The sequence below is a fragment of the Chiloscyllium plagiosum genome, chromosome 6 (assembly GCF_004010195.1).
Source record: "Chiloscyllium plagiosum isolate BGI_BamShark_2017 chromosome 6, ASM401019v2, whole genome shotgun sequence".
NCBI classification, from domain to species: domain Eukaryota; kingdom Metazoa; phylum Chordata; class Chondrichthyes; order Orectolobiformes; family Hemiscylliidae; genus Chiloscyllium; species Chiloscyllium plagiosum.
In genome coordinates this window covers 97,377,864-97,399,336 of record NC_057715.1, presented here as the reverse complement: position 1 = coordinate 97,399,336, position 21,473 = coordinate 97,377,864, and the positions used below count along the sequence as shown (strand labels likewise).

Sequence of the window (21,473 nt, the reverse complement as noted above, 5' to 3'; positions counted from 1 at the left end):
CATGCTTTCCTTTATTGGTCAGAGTATTGAGTACAGGAGTTGGGAGGTCATGTTGCGGCTGTACAGGACATTGGTTAGGCCACTGTTGGAATATTGCGTGCAATTCTGGTCTCCTTCCTATCGGAAAGATGTTGTGAAACTTGAAAGGGTTCAGAAAAGATTTACAAGGATGTTGCCAGGGTTGGAGGATCTGAGCTACAGGGAGAGTTGAACAGGCTGGAGCTGTTTTCCCTGGAGCATCGGAGGCTGAGGGGTGACCTTATAGAGGTTTACAAAATTATGAGGGGCATGAATAGGATAAATAGGCAAAGTCTTTTCCCTGCGGTCGAGGAGTCCAGAACTAGAAGGCATAGGTTTAGCGTGAAAGGGGAAAGATATGAAAGAGACCTAAGGGGCAACCTTTTCATGCAGAGGGTGGTACATGTATGGAATGAGTTGCCAGAGCATGTGGTGGAGGCTGGTACAATTGCAACATTTAAGTGGCATTTGGATGGGTTTAGGAATAGGAAGGGTTTGGAGGGATATGGGCCGGTGCTGGCAGGTGGGACTAGATTGGGTTGGGATATCTGGTCGGCATGGACGGGTTGGACCGAAGGGTCTGTTTCCATGCTGTACATCTCTATGATTATGACTCACTTTCTCAGCTTGCTCTCCACGTCCAGCTAAGGGGACAAAATGTTAATATACTATTTCCTTGTCTGCTGTAGAAAGATACTAAAAGAGTACTGGCTTGTTAACATCCCTGTTGTTAGATTCTTGCAATCTGTGTTTTTGGGTCAAATTCAATGCAACCTAGACTGGGATTGGGTGGGGGATTAGGAGAAAAAAAAAGGAGTTAATACAGATCACTGGTGTTCTGAAAAAGTCATACCAGACTCAGCACATTAACTGTTTTGTTCTCCATAGATTCTGCCAGACCTGCAGAGTTTCTCTAGCATTTGTGCTTTTATTTCAGAGTTCCAGCATCCACACTAATTCGACTTTACCAGATTTCTCTCAGGTTAGCAGTGAGTCTGACTCACTGACAGAAACACAGGTAATTGATTCAATAGGAGTTTTGATTTCACATTAATGCTTTTCTCCATTTTGGGAGAACCCACTGTTATAGTCTTGTATAGTAGAAGATTGTGGTAATGAAGTAATAACAATAAAAAGAAAAGCTTTACAAGAGATATAGGTATCAACATTGTCAAACATTAACTTTACCTGCAACCTGACTTTGGTGGTATCAAGAGGGAATGTAACAAGATCAGCCACACAAGCTGCTGCACCAGCACCAAGAATCTTTACGCCATTTGTTGGAGGCACATCTGTCGGTTTTAATCCAACCATGTTCAAGTGCAGCCTTCATGCAGATGCCTGGGAAATTAAAACTCTTGTACATCCACTGTTCACCAAGCAAGCCTACAAGAAAGCAATATTGACAGCAACAAATCCCTCGGTTTTGCTTTTTGCAAGGATAGCAAAAAACCAGAGCACATTCAAGTAATATTTGCAGCTTATTCTCAGGTGGTGAGAAACATTAATTTAAAAAGTGATTCAGTGACTTAAAGTTGTTTTCCTTAGGAAAATGAAAATGGAAAACCCAATTTAGGAAATTGCAGACAACAGAATCCACACCATACACACAATACGTGCATTTCCCCATTCCACCTGAAGTTGCATGATCGCCAGAGAGGACAAAAGTATCCAGTTCAATTTGGGAGGAGACTTCAACACACCTGGCATTCATCATTGACTAGGACCAGAAGTGTAACTGGACCAGCATACAGCAAGTAATAACTGAAGTTGGCCCACCAACTCAAGTCTGTTCTGCCAGTTATTGATATGGTGGTTGATAGGATAATCCTCAACCCCACTATCCTGCCATATTCCTATATGGATTAAAAAAAAAGTCAGTCTATCTCAGCCTTGAACATACTTAAATGACCCAGCTTCTATCTTCCACTTTGGCAAAGAATTCCAGAGATACACTACCCACAGAAGACATTCCTTAGTGTCCCAAATGGACAATCCTGTAGTCATATGCCCTTATGTATCTAGATTCTTCCATAAACTAGAATAATTTCTCAACATCTTGCCAAGACCCCCACCTCCCATTCTCCAAAACTTCAATGAGACAGACCTAACCTACTCAAATCTCTCAGAAGAGAATCCTTCCATACCTAGGATCAACTAGTGAATTTTCTGTATTCTGCCTCCAATGCCAATACACTAGTCATCTGATAAGGGGATCACTCTTTTCTAAATGCAATCAAACTAGTACCTTGTAGGGTTTTTGGAAGACTACCTAGTTGTTACAGAAATTAGGAGCAGGAGTAGACCATTTGATCTTTTCAGCCTGCACTGCCATTCAATACTGTTCACTACAATGGGGTGGCCCAGTGGTTAGTACTGCTACCTCAGCACCAGGGACCCAGGTTCAATTCCAGCCTGAGTGACTGTGTGGAGTTAGCATGTATTATCTTAGATTTATGTAAAGTAACTTATCAAAAGCCTTTTGAAAATGTTAACATATCGCATCCACTGGTTTCCCTTCAACTATCCTGCTTGTTAGCTTCTAAAAATTCTGGTAAATTTGTCAGGCATTACCTCTCTTCATGAAGCCATACTGTCTCTGCTTGAAAAAAAAAGTGTTATACAATTCCAAATGCTTCACTATTAGATCCTTTATAATAAACTAATATTTTCCTAATGATAGTTGTTATCTATTTTCTGTCTCCTCGTTTGGAAGAAAGGTGTTAATTTGGCTGCCTTCCAATCCTCCAAGATGGTTACCATAAATACAAGAATGGATCAAGACCTGGAAATTTAGTCAGGAGTGACACTGATTCAACCTGGACTCTCCAAAACCCATCCACCATCTACAAAGAGGTAAAATCAGGAGCGTGATGGAATACTTGCCACTTGCCTGGAAAATTTAAACTTCAACACTGCAAGTAGCTTGACACCATCAGGGATAAAGCAGTGACTTAAACATTTACAGAGCATGTGGTAGAGGGAGTTCAAGTATAAAATATACATCAGAAACTCAAACTAGCTCTATCCAACAGCACCACCCAAACTCATTATGTAGGTTCTACAAGGGTAAAGGGAATAGATGCACGTTTCTCCCCAAGCCATACATTATCCAGATTTGGAAAAACAGTGTTAGGACCCATGCTAGTTTTTCATTTTATTCCTTTATCAATTTTGGTTTGGAGCGGTGAACTGAAAACTTGAGCTAAGGATAATGTTTTGAGCAGGTGGATAACAACTAGTGTTTAAAAAAAACACAGACAAAGCAATCTTTTGTTTATTTTGGAGGCGAGGCCTAGAAGTTAATGGCATCAAAAAGATGCTTCATCAGCAAAGAACATGATGTTTACAAAACAGAAAGCAGAAGTTGGCTATTAACCAAGTCAGTAAATGGGAAGTGGTTCTAGCAAGTCTGGAAGGCCTTATGCTCAAGCAAGTGGCAAATGTTGAATGGTAACTGGAACCTTATGTAGGAGGCATTCAATCCATCAGGAAGGGGCTAGAGTTTAAACTGTTTTCTGGCTGTTGGTGCTTCAGCAGGTAGATGTGAAAATTCCTTGCCTAACCTCCCACGAGCAGCTCTTGGAAGCTCAGAATAGAAAATTAAAGTTTAACTATTACTACCTTTATAGGAGTAAATTACAACAGAGACCCAAGATTGATACCTTTAGAGAAAAAAAAACATCTAGGCCTGTGGAGCACCAGGTCATGAAAATGTCAGAATCCCTGCAGTGTGGGAGCAGGCCAGTCTATCAAGTTCACACTGACCCTTTAAAGAGCATCTCACCAAGACTCCTGGAGTGTCCCCACACAGACAGAGGGAGGTCTATGGAATTTGCACATAGTCACCTGAGGGTGGAATCAAATCTGAGTCCCTGGCAATATGAGGCAACAGTGCTAATCACAGAGCCAACACGTAACCCCATCTGGCCATTTAGTTATTTTCTTTTATCCCCTCAGTGTCGATCTATCTTTTGCATGAATGGAGCTAAAAGCAATAGGTTTTTGGGTTGATAGCATAGATCCATTAGATTTTTAAAATGTTTGCTGTACTTATTGTATTGCTAAAAGAGACTTAGCAATGTATACAAATCAGTGTCTGGAATTGGTTATTTAAGAAGTCTGGCTAACAACCATTGGGGATCAATTTTGAGGATCTTTGAAGGTTTTAACTTCACTGTAATGCAAAGGCAGAGGTAGAAAGGCTGACCTGGGTCATCTGTCTGCCTGTGTTCTAACATCTAGAGCTTCTTAGTATGAATGTGGACATACAGTCAATACAAAACAGTGGTTCAAGAAAAAGTATTTTGCCAATAAACTAAGATTGTTGACTCTAGTGCACAGGAGCAGAACTACCAGAGAAGCTCAACAGATCTGGCTGCATTGGTGGAGAAGATTCTGAAAGAAGGGTCAGTGCACTCAAAACATTAACTCTACTTTCTCTCTATTAGATGCTGCCAGACCAGTGGTGTTGTTCCAGCAATTTTTTTTCTGTTGCTTCAGTCTTTAACATTTTGTTTTGTTGGCAATAATCTAGGTTCTTCACTTATTCAGACCCTCTCAGAGGGTCCTGTACATAAATGAATATTCCCAATCCAAAATTTTCAGAGTGTTTTCAGTTAATAGGGAGGAGTTTCTTGTTACTCAAGAAAAAAAAAGACTACAGTGAACACCTCATTAAATTTTTAAAAACCTGATTTCTAAAAAGTATTGTGCACATTGCCTTTGGCAAGTCTAAACATTAGCTGGTTTCCATGTCCAAAGCCAGGACCATGATTGCAAGTGTTCACTAATCCTTAGCATGGCAACAAGTTTTATCGTTTGCTAACAGGGTAAAGATATGGATTTTGAAGGGGCTTGCAGTGAAGTGGCAGCATCCTTACATCTAAGCCAGGAGAGCTGGGATCAAGTCCCATTTGCCCAAAAGAGAGTCATGACTGAACAGGTTCATTAAAAATATCTAAAGACAGGATATGCCAAATGTAAGAATGTTGCTGAAGACTTTAAAAAAAAAATAGGCAAGAAAGGAGGAAAAAGTATTGTACTGAAGGGACGTATAGTCAATTGGCCAGCCTTAATCACTGCTTTATCATAGCCATATCTACAATTAAATAATCAGTTAAGATTTAGCAGGTTTAGGGGCTATTTATGTTTAACTGTTTAAATTAATGAAGTAGTACCAAGATAGTTAATCCATAAAATGAGAATTTTCTTACCTAACAATGTCGAGATCACTGACAAGTGAGATAGTAGACCCTAACGCTTAAAAGAAATGACTCCAAAACGATTAAGCATTCCTTCAAGTTCTTACCCTACACGCTAGTAAACAGGCTGCCTCGATATCTATTTATGCATCTTGACGGGGAGGGGCATCGATTGAGTGTGAGCCTGTTAAAGACGGGTGTAGAGTTTGTAACTTCAATCTATTGCTCACGAGTGAAGACTTGTCTCCTACTGCCCTATTGGTCCCATTAGTACCAGAACCTGATCAAATTGGATCGTAGTCCGATCTGAGGAGATCAACTTGGGTTTTTTTTCTACTCCAGACTGGGTTTGCTGCTTGTTCCTGAACATATCTGTTTGAATAGTTCAGGTTTGTGACCTGTTGGATAGGTTTCGGTTCCGGTAGAATGGTTCCTCGGGTTTTTAAAGTAAGACATACCTGGAGAGGGCGTGGATGGAGAAGAGGCAAATAGTTATTGTTTAGCATATTTAACTCCAGACATCCATCCAATTATAGATTAATTAATTTGCACTCACGATACCAATCCAGTTTGGTTTGCACATCCACAATTTAAATGGATAGCTAAGTGACATGTTCTGATATTAATTGGATATTGTCGATACTATAATGTTCTCGTTTGCATGATTCATTGTAAGGTAATATTAACACGGGTAGAATGAACCAAATTTTAAATACATACACAAAAGCTAGGGTATGTTTTCAAATTTATAATTATTTGGATTTTGAAACGTATATATTTTCAATTTGCAGAATTATTTTTAAATTAATTTAATTTAATTAGGTTCTTGCGGTTGAGATCGGGTTGATAAACAAAGGCTTGAAACAATTTCTACTTCCAACAATATGCTAATTTTACTCATCATTTTTGTTAAGAGCCTTGTGACATTACTAGCCTGTGGTTAAAGAGCGCCGGGCCCAGCTATGTGCAAACTCCCTCGGACCATTCAGATGCTGAAATCGACAGACTTGTCTGCAAACAGGTCTACTTTTTACAAAAAGATAAACATAATCCAATTTAAGGCGATGTCAATTGTTTATAGCTGGTTATTATAGATGATTGGAGCGTGATGAAGAATGGTAGTATCTCCGATTGAATTCCTGTATCAACTGTCACGGAGTCTACCTCCTTGTTAATCCCATGTCTGGTGTAGCCTGATATAAAATGGACTTATGACTTCACCTAAGAAGTGGTAGTGCCCCTGTCTTTGTGCCAGGAGGCCTGGGTTCAAGTCCCATCTACTCCAGAAGTGCACAAAAAACCCAAAACAGGCTGATTAAAAATTATCCATAACTAATAGAGAGAGATGCCCATCATGATCCTTAATAGACTGTGGCTAATTATCTGCCTAACGCCATTCTTATTCAAGGAAGAACACCAGAATGAATTAGTGTGTTTGTGTTCACACTGAGTGGTTGCAATCCTCCTTTGGCTGTTTGGGGATTGCTTCTCAATTGTTTTGGTTTCACTTCAGTCCCCACTCCTGATCTCTGGTTTGAAGTAGTCCGATCAGGGACAGGAATCCAAAAATTGGGATATCATATTGTGGCTGAAAATGTGTTGCTGGAAAAGCACAGCAGGTCAGGCAGCATCCAAGGAACAGGGAATTGACGTTTCGGGCATGAGCTCTTCTTCAGGAATTTGTTTCTCCTGTTCCTTGGATGCTGCCTGACCTGCTGTGCTTTTCTAGCAACACATTTTCAGCTTTGATCTCCAGCATCTGCAGTCCTCACTTTCTCCTCAAAGATATCATGTTGTGGGCCTGTTTTTGGGTTGGACAAGTTAGCCATCTTCTGGTCCAAGCTGAATGCTGCTGGGTGTAATCATTCTGTCAGCCCATGTCTTTCCTGTTGTCTTGACTGCACTCCGCTACAGAGAAGGAGCACCCAGTATCTGCTAGTATAACTGAGACTCTTTGCAATAAATAGGGAAATTGGTATTTGGAATGGATGTGCAGAATGTCATTTAGCTTATATGTTTTACTCTTCCTTTTGCTTAGCATAGAAAGAAATACAACTAATAAGAGACACTTACTTCAAAATCAAAATGCTGCTGATGTTAGAAAAGGTTAGACAATATCCAGGGAGAGAGACATTGATTTAAAAGGCATTGACCTGAGCACCATTTCGGTTTTACTTCATGTTGATAGGGAAATCCTGTATATCTTCAGTAATGCCATGGCTTTTTAAAAAATTGTCCACTTCTTTTGTAGACTATATAATCTGAACTTCTGTAAGGCTCATAGCTCCTTGAAAGTGGATTCGCAGTTAGATAGGATAGTGAAGAAGGCATTTCCTTTATTGGTCAGAGTATTGAGTACAGGAATTGGGAGGTCATGTTGCGGCTGTACAGGACATTGGTTAGGCCATTGTTGGAATATTGCATGCAACTCTGGTCTCTTTATTGGAAAGATGTTGTGAAACTTGAAAGGGTTCAGAAAAGATTTATAAGGATGTTGCCAGGGTTGGAGGATTTGAGCTATAGGGAGAGTTGAATAGGCTAGGGCAGTTTTCCCTGTAGTGTCAGAGGCTGAGGGGTGACCTTATAGAGATTTATAAAATCATGAGGGGCATGGATAGGATAAATAGGCAAAGTCTTTACCCTGGGATTGGGGAGTCCAGAACTAGAGGGCATAGGTTTAGGGTGAGAGGGGAAAGATATAAAAGAGACCTAAGGGGCAGTGGGTGGTACGTGTATGGAATGAACTGCCAGAGGATGTGGTGGAGGCTGGTACAATTGCAACATTTAAAAGGCATCTGGATGGGTATGTGATTAGGAGGGGTTTGGAGGGATATGGGCCAATTGCTGGTAGGTGGGACTGCGTTGCGTTGGGATATCTGGCCTGCCTGGACGAGTTGGACTGAAGGGTCTGTTTCTGTGCTGTACATCTCTATGACTCTAAAAGATTTAATTTCTATACTTAAGGACCGTGCAATGTCTGCATGTGGAAAATACCAAGGGCTGATGTTCAGCATTTTGTTGTGAATGTGCACTTCATGTCGCAATGTATAATTTGATGTCGCATCCTTTTGTAGTTTTATAACAAATGAATTTACATTATTTGCTAAGTCCATGATTATTTTGAGACTCATACAGTTTTCACTTATGATTTAAGTTCAATTTTTATTACTCCCCCCTCCCTCATCTGGTCCATCTCTAATTCCTCCCTTTCCTCGACATCTGTTTCCATTTCTGGGAATAGGCTGGCCACCAATATCCCCTACAAACCTGCTGACTTCCACAGTTACCTTGACGAGAGTCCTCACACTCTCTCATCACCATCCAAGGTCCTAAACACACCTTCCAGGTGAAGCAGTGATTTACCAACCCTTCACTCAATCTAATGTTCTGCATTCACTGCTCACAATGTGCTCTCTTCTACATTGGAGAAACAAAGCGCAGACTGGGTGGCCACTTTGAAGAATACTTGTGTTCTGTCTGCCAAAAAGAATCTGAACTTCCAGTTGTTTGCCATTTCAGTACACCACTGTGTTCCCTGGCCAACATCTGTTTGCTGTAGTCCGCCAACAAAGCTCAGAGCAAGCTGGAAGAACAGCATCTCATTTTACACTTGGAAACTCTGCAGTTTTCTGGACTCAATATAGAGTTCAACAACTTTAGGGCTTGAGGTACTTTCTCCCCTGTCCTTCCCCCAACACCACACACCAGGCTCTGTCATCACATGGGCTGTTACAACAAACAACCCATTGTCAGCTACTAATTTTCCTGTCTGGGAGTAGCAGGAGATAGCAGAGGTGACGTTGGGACCAGGAGGTTGGCGGGAAGGTAAGTGAACAGTATAATTACTTATCTTCAAAGCCTGCGGCCTTTTTCCTGTCTCGGAGCAGCAGGAGACAATGCAGAGGTGACGTTGGGACCAGGAAGTTGCTGGGGAGGTAAGGACTTAGTATATATTTGGGCAGTGGCTAAAGCCAAGATACTACACATGTGGTACCTTCTTCCTTCCCCCCCCCCCCCCCCACTCCACCCCCACCCACCCAGAAGGAAAGGACTCTGTAAGGTAAGGTTATTTTCTTTTATATATTTAAGTGCATTGTTTGGAATTAGTTAGTTGAGTTACAGCTAAGGCTTCGAGGAGAAAGTGAGGTCTGCAGATGCTGGAGATCAAAGTTGAAACTTTATTGCTGGAACAGCACAGCAGGTCAGGCAGCATCCAGGGAACAGGAGATTCGACGTTTCCTGAAGGATTCCTGAAGAAGGGCCTGTGCCCGAAACGTCGAATCTCCTGTTCCCTGGATGCTGCCTGACCTGCTGTGCTGTTCCAGCAATAAAGTTTCAACTTACAGCTAAGGCTTACAATGGCAGTGGACCTCAGACCCATGGCATATGCCTTTTGCTTGATGTGGGAGCTCAGGGACTTGGCTGACTTCCCTGACTCCTACACTTGCAAGAAGTGTGTCCAGCTGCAGCTCTTGTTTGACCACATGACGGCTCTGGAGCTGCAGATGGACTCACTGTGGAGCATCCACGATGCTGAGTAGGTGGTGGATAGCACATTTAGTGAATTGGTCACACCGCAGGTTAGAATTGCTGAGGGAGACAGTGAATGGGTGACCAAAATGCACAGAGAGAATAGAAAGGAAGTACAAGTGTCCTTTGCAATTATCTCCCCCTCTAAACGTTGTATACAGTTTTGGATACTGTTCGAGGAGATGGCTCACCAGGGGAGGGCAGCAGTTACCATGGCGGGCACTGCTGTTCAGAAGGGCGGAAAAAAAGACTCTAAGGGCCATCGTCATAGGGGATTCTATTGTGAGGGGAGCAGATAGGCGGATCTGTGGCCAAAAACGGGACTCCCGGATGGTATGTTGCCTCCCAGGTGCTCGGGTCAGGGATGTCACTGTTTGGCTGCAAAGCATTCTAAAAGGAGAGGGTGAACAGCCAGTTGTCTTGGTGCATATAAATACCAACGATATAAGTAAAAAAATGAGATGAGGTCCTGAAAGCAGAATTCAGGGAGCTAGGAGAGAAGTTTAAGAGGAGGACGTCAAAGGTAGTGATCTCAGGATTGCTACCAGTGCCACATGCTAATCAGGGTAGAAATGAAAGGATAGGTAGATGAACCAGAAGAGAAGACTAGTAGAGGAATAGGATCGTGAAGTTCGCATTACCAAGGAGAAGAGTAGGCAGAGACCAGATGAACGCAAAGGAACTGGTGGTCTGAAGTGCATATGCTTTAATGCAAGGAGTATAGAGGGTAAAGCAGATGAACTTAGGGCTTGGATTAGTGCCTGGGAGAATGATGTTATTGTGATCACAGACTTAGTTGAAGAAAGGGCATGATTTGACAACTAAATGTTCCAGGATATAGATGCTTCAGACAGGACAGGGAGGGAAGTAAAAGGGGGGGAGGAGTTGCATTGCTGGTCAGGGGTGATATCATGGCTGTGCTAAAGGAAGATACTCTGGAGGGCTTGAGCAGTGAGGTATTATGGGTAGAGCTGAGAAATAAGAAGGGTGCGGTTACATTGTGGGGGCTGTATTACAGGCCTCCCAACAGTGAACGTGAGGTAGAAGAACAAATAGCTAAACAGATTATGGAAAGATGAAGAAGTAACAAAGAGGATTAATGAAGGCAGAGCAGTAGATGTGATCTACATGGAGACAGTGAGGTCTGCAGATGCTGAAGATCAGAGTTGTGAGTTGCTGGAAAAGCACAGGAGATCAGGCAGCATCCAAGGAGCAGGAATAAGGCTAGGAGTATCAGGGGTGGGGAGATAAATAGGAGAGGGGTGGGACTGGGGAGAATGTAGCTGAGTGTGCGATAGATGGATGGAGGTGGGAGTAAAGATGATGGGTGGAAAGGAAGATTGACAAATAGGACAGGTCACGAGGGCGGTGCTGAGCTGGCAGGTTGGAACTGGGGTAAGATGTAGGAGGGGAAATGAGGAAACTGGTGAAGTCCACATTGATGCCCTGGGGTTGAAGTGTCCCGAGGCGTAAGATAAGTTGTTCTTCCTCCAGGTATCAGGTGGTGAGGGAGGAGGCTTGTATGTCCTTGGCAGAGTGTGAGGGAGAGTTGAAATGTTCAGCCGTGGGCTGGTGGGGTTGATTGGTGCGGGTGTCCCAGAGATGTTCTCTAAAGCGCTCTGCGAGAAGGCTCCAGTCTGCCCAATGTAGAGGAGACCACATCGGAAGCAATGGATACAATAAATGACATTTGTGGATGTGCAGATGAAACTTTGATGGATGTAGGAGGCTCCAATGGAGCCTTGGACAGAGGTGAGGGAGAAGGTTTGGGCACAGGTTTTGCAATTCCTGCGTTGGCAGGGAAAGGTGCCAGTAGGGGAGGGTGGATTGTTGGGGGTGTGGACCTGACCAGGTAGTCACAGAGGTAACGGTCTTTGTGGAAGGTGGACAGGGGTGGGGAGGGAAATATATCTCTGGTGGTGGGGTCCATTTTGTAAGTGGCAGAAATGTCGGTGGATGATGCCTGGAGGAAGAACACTTCAACCCCTGGGCATCAATGTGGACTTCACCAGTTTCCTCATATCCACGTCACCTCCCCCATCTTAGCCCAGTTCCAACCTGCCAGCTCAGCACCGCCATCATGACCTGCCCCACGTGTCCATCTTCCTTCCCACCTATCCACTCCACCCTCCTCTCTGACCTATCACCATTACCCCAACCTCCATCCATCTATTACACTCTCAGCTACCTTCTCCCCAGCCCCACCCCCTTCCATTTATCTCTCCACCCCTGAGGCTTCCAGCCTCATTCGTGATCTATATGGACTTCAGTAAGGCATTCAACAAGGCTCCCCATGGGAGACTGGTGAGCAAGGTTATATCTCATGGAATACAGGGAGAACTAGCCACTTGGATACAGAACTGGCTCAAAGGTGGAAGCCAGAGGGTGGTTGTGGAGAGTTGTTTTTCAAACCGGAGGCCTGTGACCAGTGGAGTGCCAAAAGGATCGGTGCTGGGACCTCTGCGTTTTGTTATTTACGTAAATGATTTGGATATGAGCATAAGAGGTACAGTTAGTAAGTTTGCAGATGACACCAAAATTGGAGGTGTAGTGGACAGCGAAGAAGGTTACCTTAGATTACAACAGGATCTGGACCAGATGGGCCATTGGGCTGAGAAGTGGCAGATGGAGTTTAATTCAGATAAATGCGAGGTGCTGCATTTTGGGAAAACAAATCTTAGCAAGACTTGTACACTTAATGGTAAGGTCCTTGGGAGTGCTGCTGAACAGAGACCTTGGCTCATAGCTCCTTGATAGTGGAGTTGCAGGTAGATAGGATAGTGAAGAAGGTGTTTAGTATGCTTTCCTTTATTGGTCAGAGTATTGAGTACAAGAGTTGAGAGGTTATGTTGCAGCTATACAGGACACTGTTTAAGCCAGCGTTGGAACATTGCGTGCAATTCTGGTTTCCTTCTTATTGGAAGGATGTTGTGAAACTTGAAAGGGTTCAGAAAGGATGTTGCCAAGGTTGGAGGATTTGAGCTATAGGGAGAGTTGAGTAGGCTAGGGCTGAGGAGCTGGAGCATCAGAGGCTGAGGGGTGACCTTCTAGAGGTTTATAAAATCATGAGGGGCATGGATAGGATAAATAAGCCAAGTCTTTTCCCTGGGATTGGGGAGTCCAGAACTAGAGGGCATAGGTTTAGGGTGAGAGGGGAAAGATATAAAAGAGACTTAAGGGACAACTTTGTCACACATGGAATGAGCTGCCAGAGGAAGTGGCAGAGACTAGTAAAAGTGCAACATTTAAAAGGCATCTGGATGGGTATATGAGTAGGAAGGGTTTGGAAGGATATGAGCCAAGTGCTGGCAGATGGGACTAGATTGGGTTGGGATGTCTGGTCGGCATGGGCAAATTGGACCAAAGGGTTTGTTTCTGTGCTGTATATCTCTGTGCTGATGATCTCTATGTAGAGGCAACAGGGTGGTGGTGATGGGAGATTAACTTTCCCAATATTGGCTGGATACACTTAGTGTCAGAGGTCTGGATGGGGCAGAATTTGTAAGGAGCATCCAGGAAAGTGTTCTAGAGCAGTATGTCAATAGTCCAACTAGGGAAGGGGTCATATTGGACCTGGTATTGGGGTAGAAGTTGCAATGGGGGATTTCTTTGGAGATAGTGACCACAATTCTAAAAGTTTTAGAATGTCATAGACCAAGATGAGTGGTCCTGAGGGAAGCGTACTAAACTGGGCCAAGGTCAATTGTGTCAAAATGTGGCAGGACTGGGAAATGTGGATTGGTGGCAGGTATTTGAAGGGAAGTCCACATTTGATATGCGGGAGGCTTTCAAAGATAATGTAGGATAGGCATGTCCCTTTGAAAACAAGGGGAAGGAAAGGCAAGATTCATGAACTGTGGATGACCGGAGAAATCATGTGACTCGCCAAGAGGAAAAGGGAAGTGTACATAAGGTTCAGGCAGCTAAGAACAGAACAGGTTTTGGAGTAATATCAGGACAGTAGGACTAATCTTAAATGAGGAATCAAGCAGGCTAAAATGGGTCATGAAATAACTTTAGCAAGCAGAATTAAGGAGTTTCCCAAGGCTTTGTATTCATATATAAGAAACGAAAATAAATAGAGAAAGGGTTAGTCCACTAAAGGATAAGGAAAGAAGGTTGTGTGTCGAACCTGAGAAAATAGGTGAGATTCTCAATGATTACTTTGCATCAGTATTCACTGAGGTGAGGGACATGATGAATGTTGAGATTAGAGATAGAAGTTTGTTACTCTGGATCACCTTGACATGAGGAGGGAGGATGTGTTGGGTAGACTAAAGGATATTAAGATGGACAAATCCCCAAGACTGGATGGGATCTATCCCAGGTTGCTAAGGGAGGTGAGAGAGGAAATAGCTGGGGCCCTGACAGATGTCTTTGTAGCAACCTTAAATCTTAAACTGAGGTGCTGAAGGACTGGGCAGTTGCTAATGTTGTCCCCCTGTTCAAGAAGGGTGATAGGGATATTCCAGGTAACTACAGACCAGTAAGCCTGACGTGAGTGGGAAAGTTGCTAGAGAAGGTACTGAGGGATAGATTCTATTTATATTTAGAGAATGGGCTTATCAGTGATTAGGCAACATGGTTTGTTGTTGGGGGGGTGGGGGGAGATTGTGCCTTACCAACTTAATAGAGTTCTTTGAGGAAGTGACCAAGTTGATAGATGAAGGAAGGACTATAGATGTCATATACATGGGCTTTAGTAAGGTGTTTGATAAGGTTCCCCATTGTAGACTAATGGAGAAAGTGAAGCAGGATGCTCTAGCTAGGTGGATAAATAACTGGTTGAGCACCAGGAGACAGAGAAGTAGTTGAGGGGAGTCTCTCAAAATGGAGAAAGGTGACCAGTGGTATTCCCCAGGGATCAGTGCTGGGGCCACTGTTGTTTGAGATATACATAAATGATCTGGAAGAGGGCATTGGTGGTTTGATCAGTAAGTTTGCAGGTGACACTACGATTGGTGGAGTAGCAGAAAGCATGGGGACAGTCAAAGAATACAGGAGAATATAGATAGACTGGAGAGTTGGGCGGAGAAGTGGCAGATGGAGTTCAATCCAGGCAGATGTGAGGTCATGCACTTTGGAAGGTCTAATTCTAGAACGAACTATACTGTAAACAGAAGAGCCTTGGGAAAGGTTGATGAGCAGAGAGATCTAAGGGTTCAGGTCCATTGTACCCTGAAGGTGATTACACAGGTGGGGGGTAGTGGTCAAGAAGGCATATGGTCTGCTTGCCTTTATCGGATTGAGTATAAGAGGTGGCAGGTCATGTTAAAATTGTACAAGACTTTGGTTCAGCTGCATTTAAAATACTGTGTACAGTTCTGGTCACCACACTACCAAAAAGATGTAGATGTTTTGGAGAGGTTGCAGAGAAGGTTTACAAGGATGTTGGAAGGTGCTAGCTCTGAAGAGAGGTTGAGTTGGTTAGGATTGTTTTCATGAGAAAAAAGGAGATGAGGGGTGGTGGTGGTGTGGTGCCTGATTGAGGTCTACAAAATCATGAAGGGTACAGACAGAGTAGATAGAGATAAGCTGTTTTCTAGGGTGACGGATTCAATAATGAGAGGCCACGTGTTCAAGGTGAGAGGAGAAAAGTCTAAGGGGGATACATGCGGAGGGTACTTTACACAGAGGGTGGTAGATGCCTGGAACGCCTTGCCAGCAGAGGTAGTAGAGGCAGGCACAGTAGATTCATTTAAGGTGCATTTGGACCAGTGCATGAGTAGGTGGGGAGCAGAGGGATACAGATGCTTAGGAATTGGGCAACAGGTTTAGACAGTAGCTTTGGATCGGCACAGGCTTGGAGGGCTGAAGGGCCTGTACCTGGGTTGCAAACTTTCTTTGTTCTTTTCTTTTTGTGATTATTATTTATTCTCCCAGACTGACCTTTACACAATCCTTTGTCTGCCCAACTGTTTTTCTCTCATTGGCTCTATCTCCGCCGATCATTTACTCCTCCCCACTGCCCAACCCTACCTTCCGCGTGAGTTCCAACTTTTTCCTAGCTACCATCAGTTCTGAGGAAGAGTCACTGGACCCAAAACAAGAGAGTAAATAGAGAAAGGGTTAGTCCACTAAAGGATAAGGCTTTCTCTCCACAGATGCTGCCAGATCTGCTGAGTTTTTCCAGAAATTTGTTGGTTTTTTTTCCTGATTTCTAGTGTCCACATTTCTTTTGGGGCGTTTTTCTTATGTATGTTACCATTTAATCTGAAATTTGCTAATCACACAGAATAAATTTGTCAGTACAGACATAGGTGCCAACAATGACTCTTCTGAGCCAGTGATTTTTTTTTCTTTTGACTTTAGTAATCAGTTTATTACACAAATTAATAATTTTGAATGTACAGGCTCCAGGAGAGTCTTTGTGTCTTTAAATGTACACAAGTTCTGTCATGAATGTTTGACCTTGCATCAGATGAGGCTTCTAAAATTAGTTAATAGAATCAAAACCTTAATTGTCTGTTGGAAGGTGTTTGTGAGCTAACTTTTTGGAACTCTTCTCTTTTAATGATCGTGCTATCTGAAGCTTTTATCCAGTCAGATTTTAAAAAACCACAGAATTCACCTCTGATTCATGACTCGCAACATTATCAGAGCCATGTTTGTGGGCAGCACAAAAGAAACATGGGGAATTTAGTTAAGAAACATATTCAAGATTTCCTGTTGCAAAATAAATTCACTGGGTTTAGCAAATATAAACATACTTTAAATTTATCTGCCTTGGTTGCTTGTTAAAGGTTGATGAAAAGTATGTTCCAATCTTGTAACTTTAGTGCATAGTTATCTTTTTTTAAATGAGACAGTGATGTAATGGTAATATGACTGGATTAATAATCCACAGACCCAGACTAATCTCTGGGACAAAATCTGGAGTTAAAAACTGATCAATATTGGTAGTGCCATAACATTGCCACTAAATTTCACTTGAAACCCAACTGGTCTGATCTATGTGGCTACAGATGTAGCATAATGTACTCTTTATTACCCTTTGTATAGTTTTCCAGGCCCCCTCTGATCAAAGGCAAATGGAGATGGACAACATGTGCTGGCTTTGCCACATCTCACAGAATTTTAAATCCTTTTTCTGGAGGTGACCTCTCACCTTTTTGAGTTAATTTACAGCAACAGTGATGATACCAGTGTTAGGCAATAACCATCTCCAACAAAAGAGAATCTAGCCTTCTCCCATTGATATTATCAAAATTCCTCACAATCAATATGGTGAGGGCTACCATTGACCAGCAACTGAATTGCTCAGCCATATAAGTATACAGTATGAACACAGTGGCTAAAAGAGCAGTTGGAGGCAAGGAACTCTGCAGCAAGTAATTTGACTCCAGTCTCTTCAATCCCTGTTCATCATCTACAAATATAAGTCAGGGGTGTGATGGAGTACTGTCCTCACCTGGGTGAATACAACTCCAACAACAAGAAAATTGACCCAGGACATTGGCTGTCTGTTTGGTTTGTAGCCGATCCATCACCTCCATTATTAACTCCCTTTCCCACCAATGTGTGAAGATGGCAGCAGGTATCATTGATAAGATATACTGCAGCAACTCACCAAGTATCCTTCAACGACACTTTCTGAACCTGCAACCTCAACCATCTATGATAATGGCTGCTGATGCACGGGAACACCACCTGCAAATACTCCTTTCGTACAGACACCTTCCTGGCTGTGACCTATATCTCTGTTCCTTCATTGTCATCGAATTAACAACACTGGATTTTGCTTCCTTATAACACTGTGAATGTCCCTACATTCCAAGCACTGCAATAGTATAAGAGAGCAGCTCACCAGTTACCCTGAAGGAGCTGGGGATGGCCAATGAGGCCACGTTCCTTCCATGAACAGATTGACTGTTTGTCTAAAAATCAAATGTATATCAATGGTTAGGCTAGCATTCTAATGAATGAGGTCTTTAATGAGTTACTAGAGGATTGTTGCCACTTAAAGAACCAAATACCTGGATGAATCTCCAAGTGTGCGTGATTGAGTTTCCTGCCTTGCCCCCTCCTGCAATCTACAATAACTAAGCAGAAAGATTGCAACAATTTTAACCTGATGAAGATGATCAGCTCTGAAGAGTCATATAGACTCTGTTAGCTTGCTGTCTCTCCACAGAAGCTGCCTGACCCACTGTGATTTCCAGCATTTCTTTGTTTTCAGTACAGATTCCAGCATCTGCACTAATTTGCTCCTCACCCTCTGTCTCCCCCTCTCTGTGTCTCTCCCATTAGCACTGCTGCCTCACAGCGCCAGGGACCCCAGGTTCAATTCCAGCGTCTGGTGACTGTCTGCCTGGAGTTTGCACATTCTTCCCATGTCTGTGTGGGTTTACTCCAGGTGCTCAGGTTTCCTCCCACAATCCAAAAGTGTGCAGGTTAGCTGAATTGGCCATGCTAAATTGCCCATAGTGTTCAGGGGTGTGTAGGTTCGGTGCATTAGTCAGGGATGAATGTAGAGTAATAGGGTAGTGGAATGGGTCTGGGTGGGAACTCCTTCGGAGGGTCGTTGTGGGCTTATTGGGTCGAAGGTTCTGTTTTCACACTGTAGGGATTCTAGGATTCTGAGTCCAAAACTGACTCTTCCACAGATGTTTCCTCACCTGCTGAATTAATCCAGCACTTTGCTTTTATTTCAGGCTTCCTGCACTTGCTGTATTATATTTTTTGTTTTAGGTGCTGTTTTACATGTATATTTGAATTTATTTACATATATGGCTCAAAGGTAGGGTGTTGTCTGAAAACAATTTACCTCACTTGAAAGCTGCTTAGTACACATGGTGTTATTGGAAATAAGAGCAAATTACTGCAGATGCTGGAATCTCCTGAAAACAAAAATTGCTGGAGATCACAGTAGGAAATGACTGGGAAGAAAAATGTGTTAGAGGAATAATGCCAATGTGGAGGAGCTGATGTTGGACTGGGCTGGACAAAGTTAAAAATCACACAACACCAGATTATTGTCCAACAGGTTTATTTGGAAGAATTAACTTTCGGATTGCTACTCCTTTATCAGGTGGCCGTGGAACAGGATCTTAAGACACAGAATTTATAGCAAAAGATCAGTGTTGTGCAACTGAAATGGTACATTGAACAAACCAAGATTTCTGTTAAGTCTTTCACCTTTTACAATGGGTTGCAGTTTTCAGTTCATTAATATGTAAATCCCAGAACAACTACTTTCCAGTCACATTCTCAAGATAACTTAAGGTTTTATATATTTTTAAAAAAAGTGACGTCTCAGCTCAGTGGTGGGCAAGTTGTTGGAGGGAATCCTGAGGGACAGGATGTAAATGTATTCAGAAAGGCAAGGACTGATTAGGGATAGTCAACATGGCTTTGTGCATGGGAAATCATGTCTCACAAACTTGATTGAGTTGTTTGAAGAAGTAACAAAGAAGATTCAGGGCAGAGCAGTAGATGTGATCTATATGGACTTCAGTAAGGTGTTCAACACAGTTCCCAATGGGAGACTGATTAGCAAGGTTAGATCTCATGGAATACAGGGAGAACTAGCCATTTGGACACAGACCTGGCTCAAAGTCAGAAGACGAGGGTGGTGGTGGAAGGTTGTTTTTCAGACTGGAGGCCTGTGACCAGTGGAGTGCCACAAGGATCGGTGCTGGGTCCTCTACGTTTTGTCATTTACATAAATGATTTGGATGCGAGCATAAGAGATACAATTAGTAAGTTTGCAGATGACACCAAAATTGGAGGTGTAGTGGACAGCGCAGAGGGTTACCTCAGATTACAACAGGATCTTGACCAGAGGGGCCAATGGGCGGAGAAGTGGCAGATGGAGTTAATTCAGCTACATGCGAAGTGCTGCATTTTGAGAAAGCAAATCTTAGCTGGACTTATACACTTAATGGTAAGATCCTAGGGGGTGTTGCTGAACAAAGAGACCTTGGAGTGCAGGTTCATAGTTCCTTAAAAGTGGAGTCGCAGGTAGATCGGATAGTGAAGAAGGCATTTGGTATGCTTTCCTTTATTGGTCAGAGTATTGAGTACAGGACTTGGGAGGTCATGTTGTGGCTGTACAGGACATTGGTTAGGCCACTGTTGGAATATTGTGTGCAATTCTGGTCTCCTTCCTATTGGAAAGATGTTGTGAAACTTGAAAGGGTTCAGAAAAGATTTACAAGGATGTTGCCAGGGTTGGAGGATTTGAGCTACAGGGAGAGTTGAACAGGCTGGAGCTGTTTTCCCTGGAGCGTTGGAGGCTGAGGGGTGACCTTATAGGTTTACAAAATTATGAGGGGCACGGATAGGGTAAATAGACAAAGTCTTTTCCCTGAGATCGGGGAGACCAGAACTAGAGGGCATAGGTTTAGGGTGAGCGGGGAAAGATATAAAAGAGACCTAAGGGGCAACGTTTTCACACAGAGGGTGGTACGTGTATGGAATGAGCTGCCAGAGGATGTGGTGGAGGTTGGTACAATTGCAACATTTAAGAGGCACTTGGATGGGTATATGAATAGGAAGGGTTTGGAGGGATATGGGCTGGGTGCTGGCAGGTGGGACTAGATTGGGTTGGGATATCTGGTCAGCGTGGACAGGTTGGACCGAAGGGTCTGTTTCCATGCTGAGCGTCTCTATGACTCTAATGCATTAAAGGTATAAGGTTAGAAACTGTCTGTATCACAATCTTGAATCAGACTGGTTCTGTTTCCAAAGTAGGAGCTTCTTACATGTTTTGCCTGCAGATTCTATTTTGCTCAAAAAGCACACAATCTATCTGCAAATATAATTACGCAAATTCATCCCATAGACTTATGTGTATGTGTAGTATGTGTTCTTCCAGCCTCCTGCTTGTCCACCACCACCTCTGTTTGGGTGTTCAAGGCAGTCACTACTATTTATGTGAAAAACCTGCCTCACACCCTAACTCTAACCCTAAGTTTAACCCAACTTCCTCCCCACTTCCCCAATTCCCCCCCCCATTGACCCAGGCGCCTTGAAACTGTGTCCTCTAGTAAGTGGCCCTTCCACTCTGGGGAATAGCCTCACACTTTCCATTCTATCCATGCAATTTACAATCTTTTAAACTTCAGGTCGCCCCTGAACCTCTGGTTCTGGTGAAAACAAATTCAGTCTATTCAATCTTTCTACAGCTAAAATAACATACAAGATCCTGATTAAACCTTCTCTGTATCCTCTCCAAAGCATCCACATCCTTCTGGTAGTGTGGTGATAGAATCATGGAAAACCCTAAAGCTTTCTATATAGATATGACAGGAATAAAAGAATGACTAGAGTAAGATTACAGCCTGTCAAGGACAGGAGTGGGACATTGTGCATGGAGTCCAAAGAGATAGGAGAGGCACTAAATGAGTATTTTTCATCCGTATTCACACAGGAAAAAGATAATGTTGTCACGAAGAATACTGAGAAACAGGCTATTAAACTAAACAGGATTGAGGTTCATAAGGAGATGGGGTTAGCAATTCTGCAAAGTGTGAAAATGGATAAGCCCCCTGAGTTGGATGGAATTTATCCTAGGATTCACTGGAAAGCTAGGGAGGAGATTGCAGAGCCTTTGGCTTTGATCTTTATGTTGTCATTGTCTACAGGAATAGCGGAGGATAGCAAATGTTGTCCCCTTGTTCAAGAAGGGGAGTAGAGACAACTCTGGTAATTATAGGCCAGTGAGCCTTACTTCGGTTGTGGGTAAAGTGTTAGAATGGATTGTAAGAGATATGAATA

At 43.0% G+C, this 21,473-nt stretch overlaps 2 protein-coding genes across 3 annotated transcripts in view; one reads left to right on the top strand and one right to left on the bottom strand.

The window, feature by feature from the left end:
- LOC122550856 (mitochondrial uncoupling protein 2-like) overlaps positions 1–5,331 on the bottom strand; it is a 20,869-nt gene extending 15,538 nt beyond the window's left edge. Inside the window, exons 1-2 of one of the 2 annotated variants that reach the window (XM_043692203.1) lie at positions 5,235–5,331; positions 1,207–1,404 (exon numbers count right to left, since the gene is read on the bottom strand). In XM_043692203.1, coding sequence (XP_043548138.1) covers positions 1,207–1,332 — 126 coding nt within the window. In that variant the 5' untranslated portion in view covers positions 1,333–1,404; positions 5,235–5,331. The remainder of the gene's footprint in view (positions 1–1,206; positions 1,405–5,234) is intronic. The other variant, XM_043692204.1, reaches the window with a different exon arrangement.
- Positions 5,332–5,527: 196 nt separating this feature from the next.
- ucp2 (uncoupling protein 2) overlaps positions 5,528–21,473 on the top strand; it is a 52,378-nt gene continuing 36,432 nt past the window's right edge. Inside the window, exon 1 of the mRNA XM_043692206.1 lies at positions 5,528–5,611. The gene's annotated coding sequence lies outside the window, so the exon portion shown is untranslated. The remainder of the gene's footprint in view (positions 5,612–21,473) is intronic.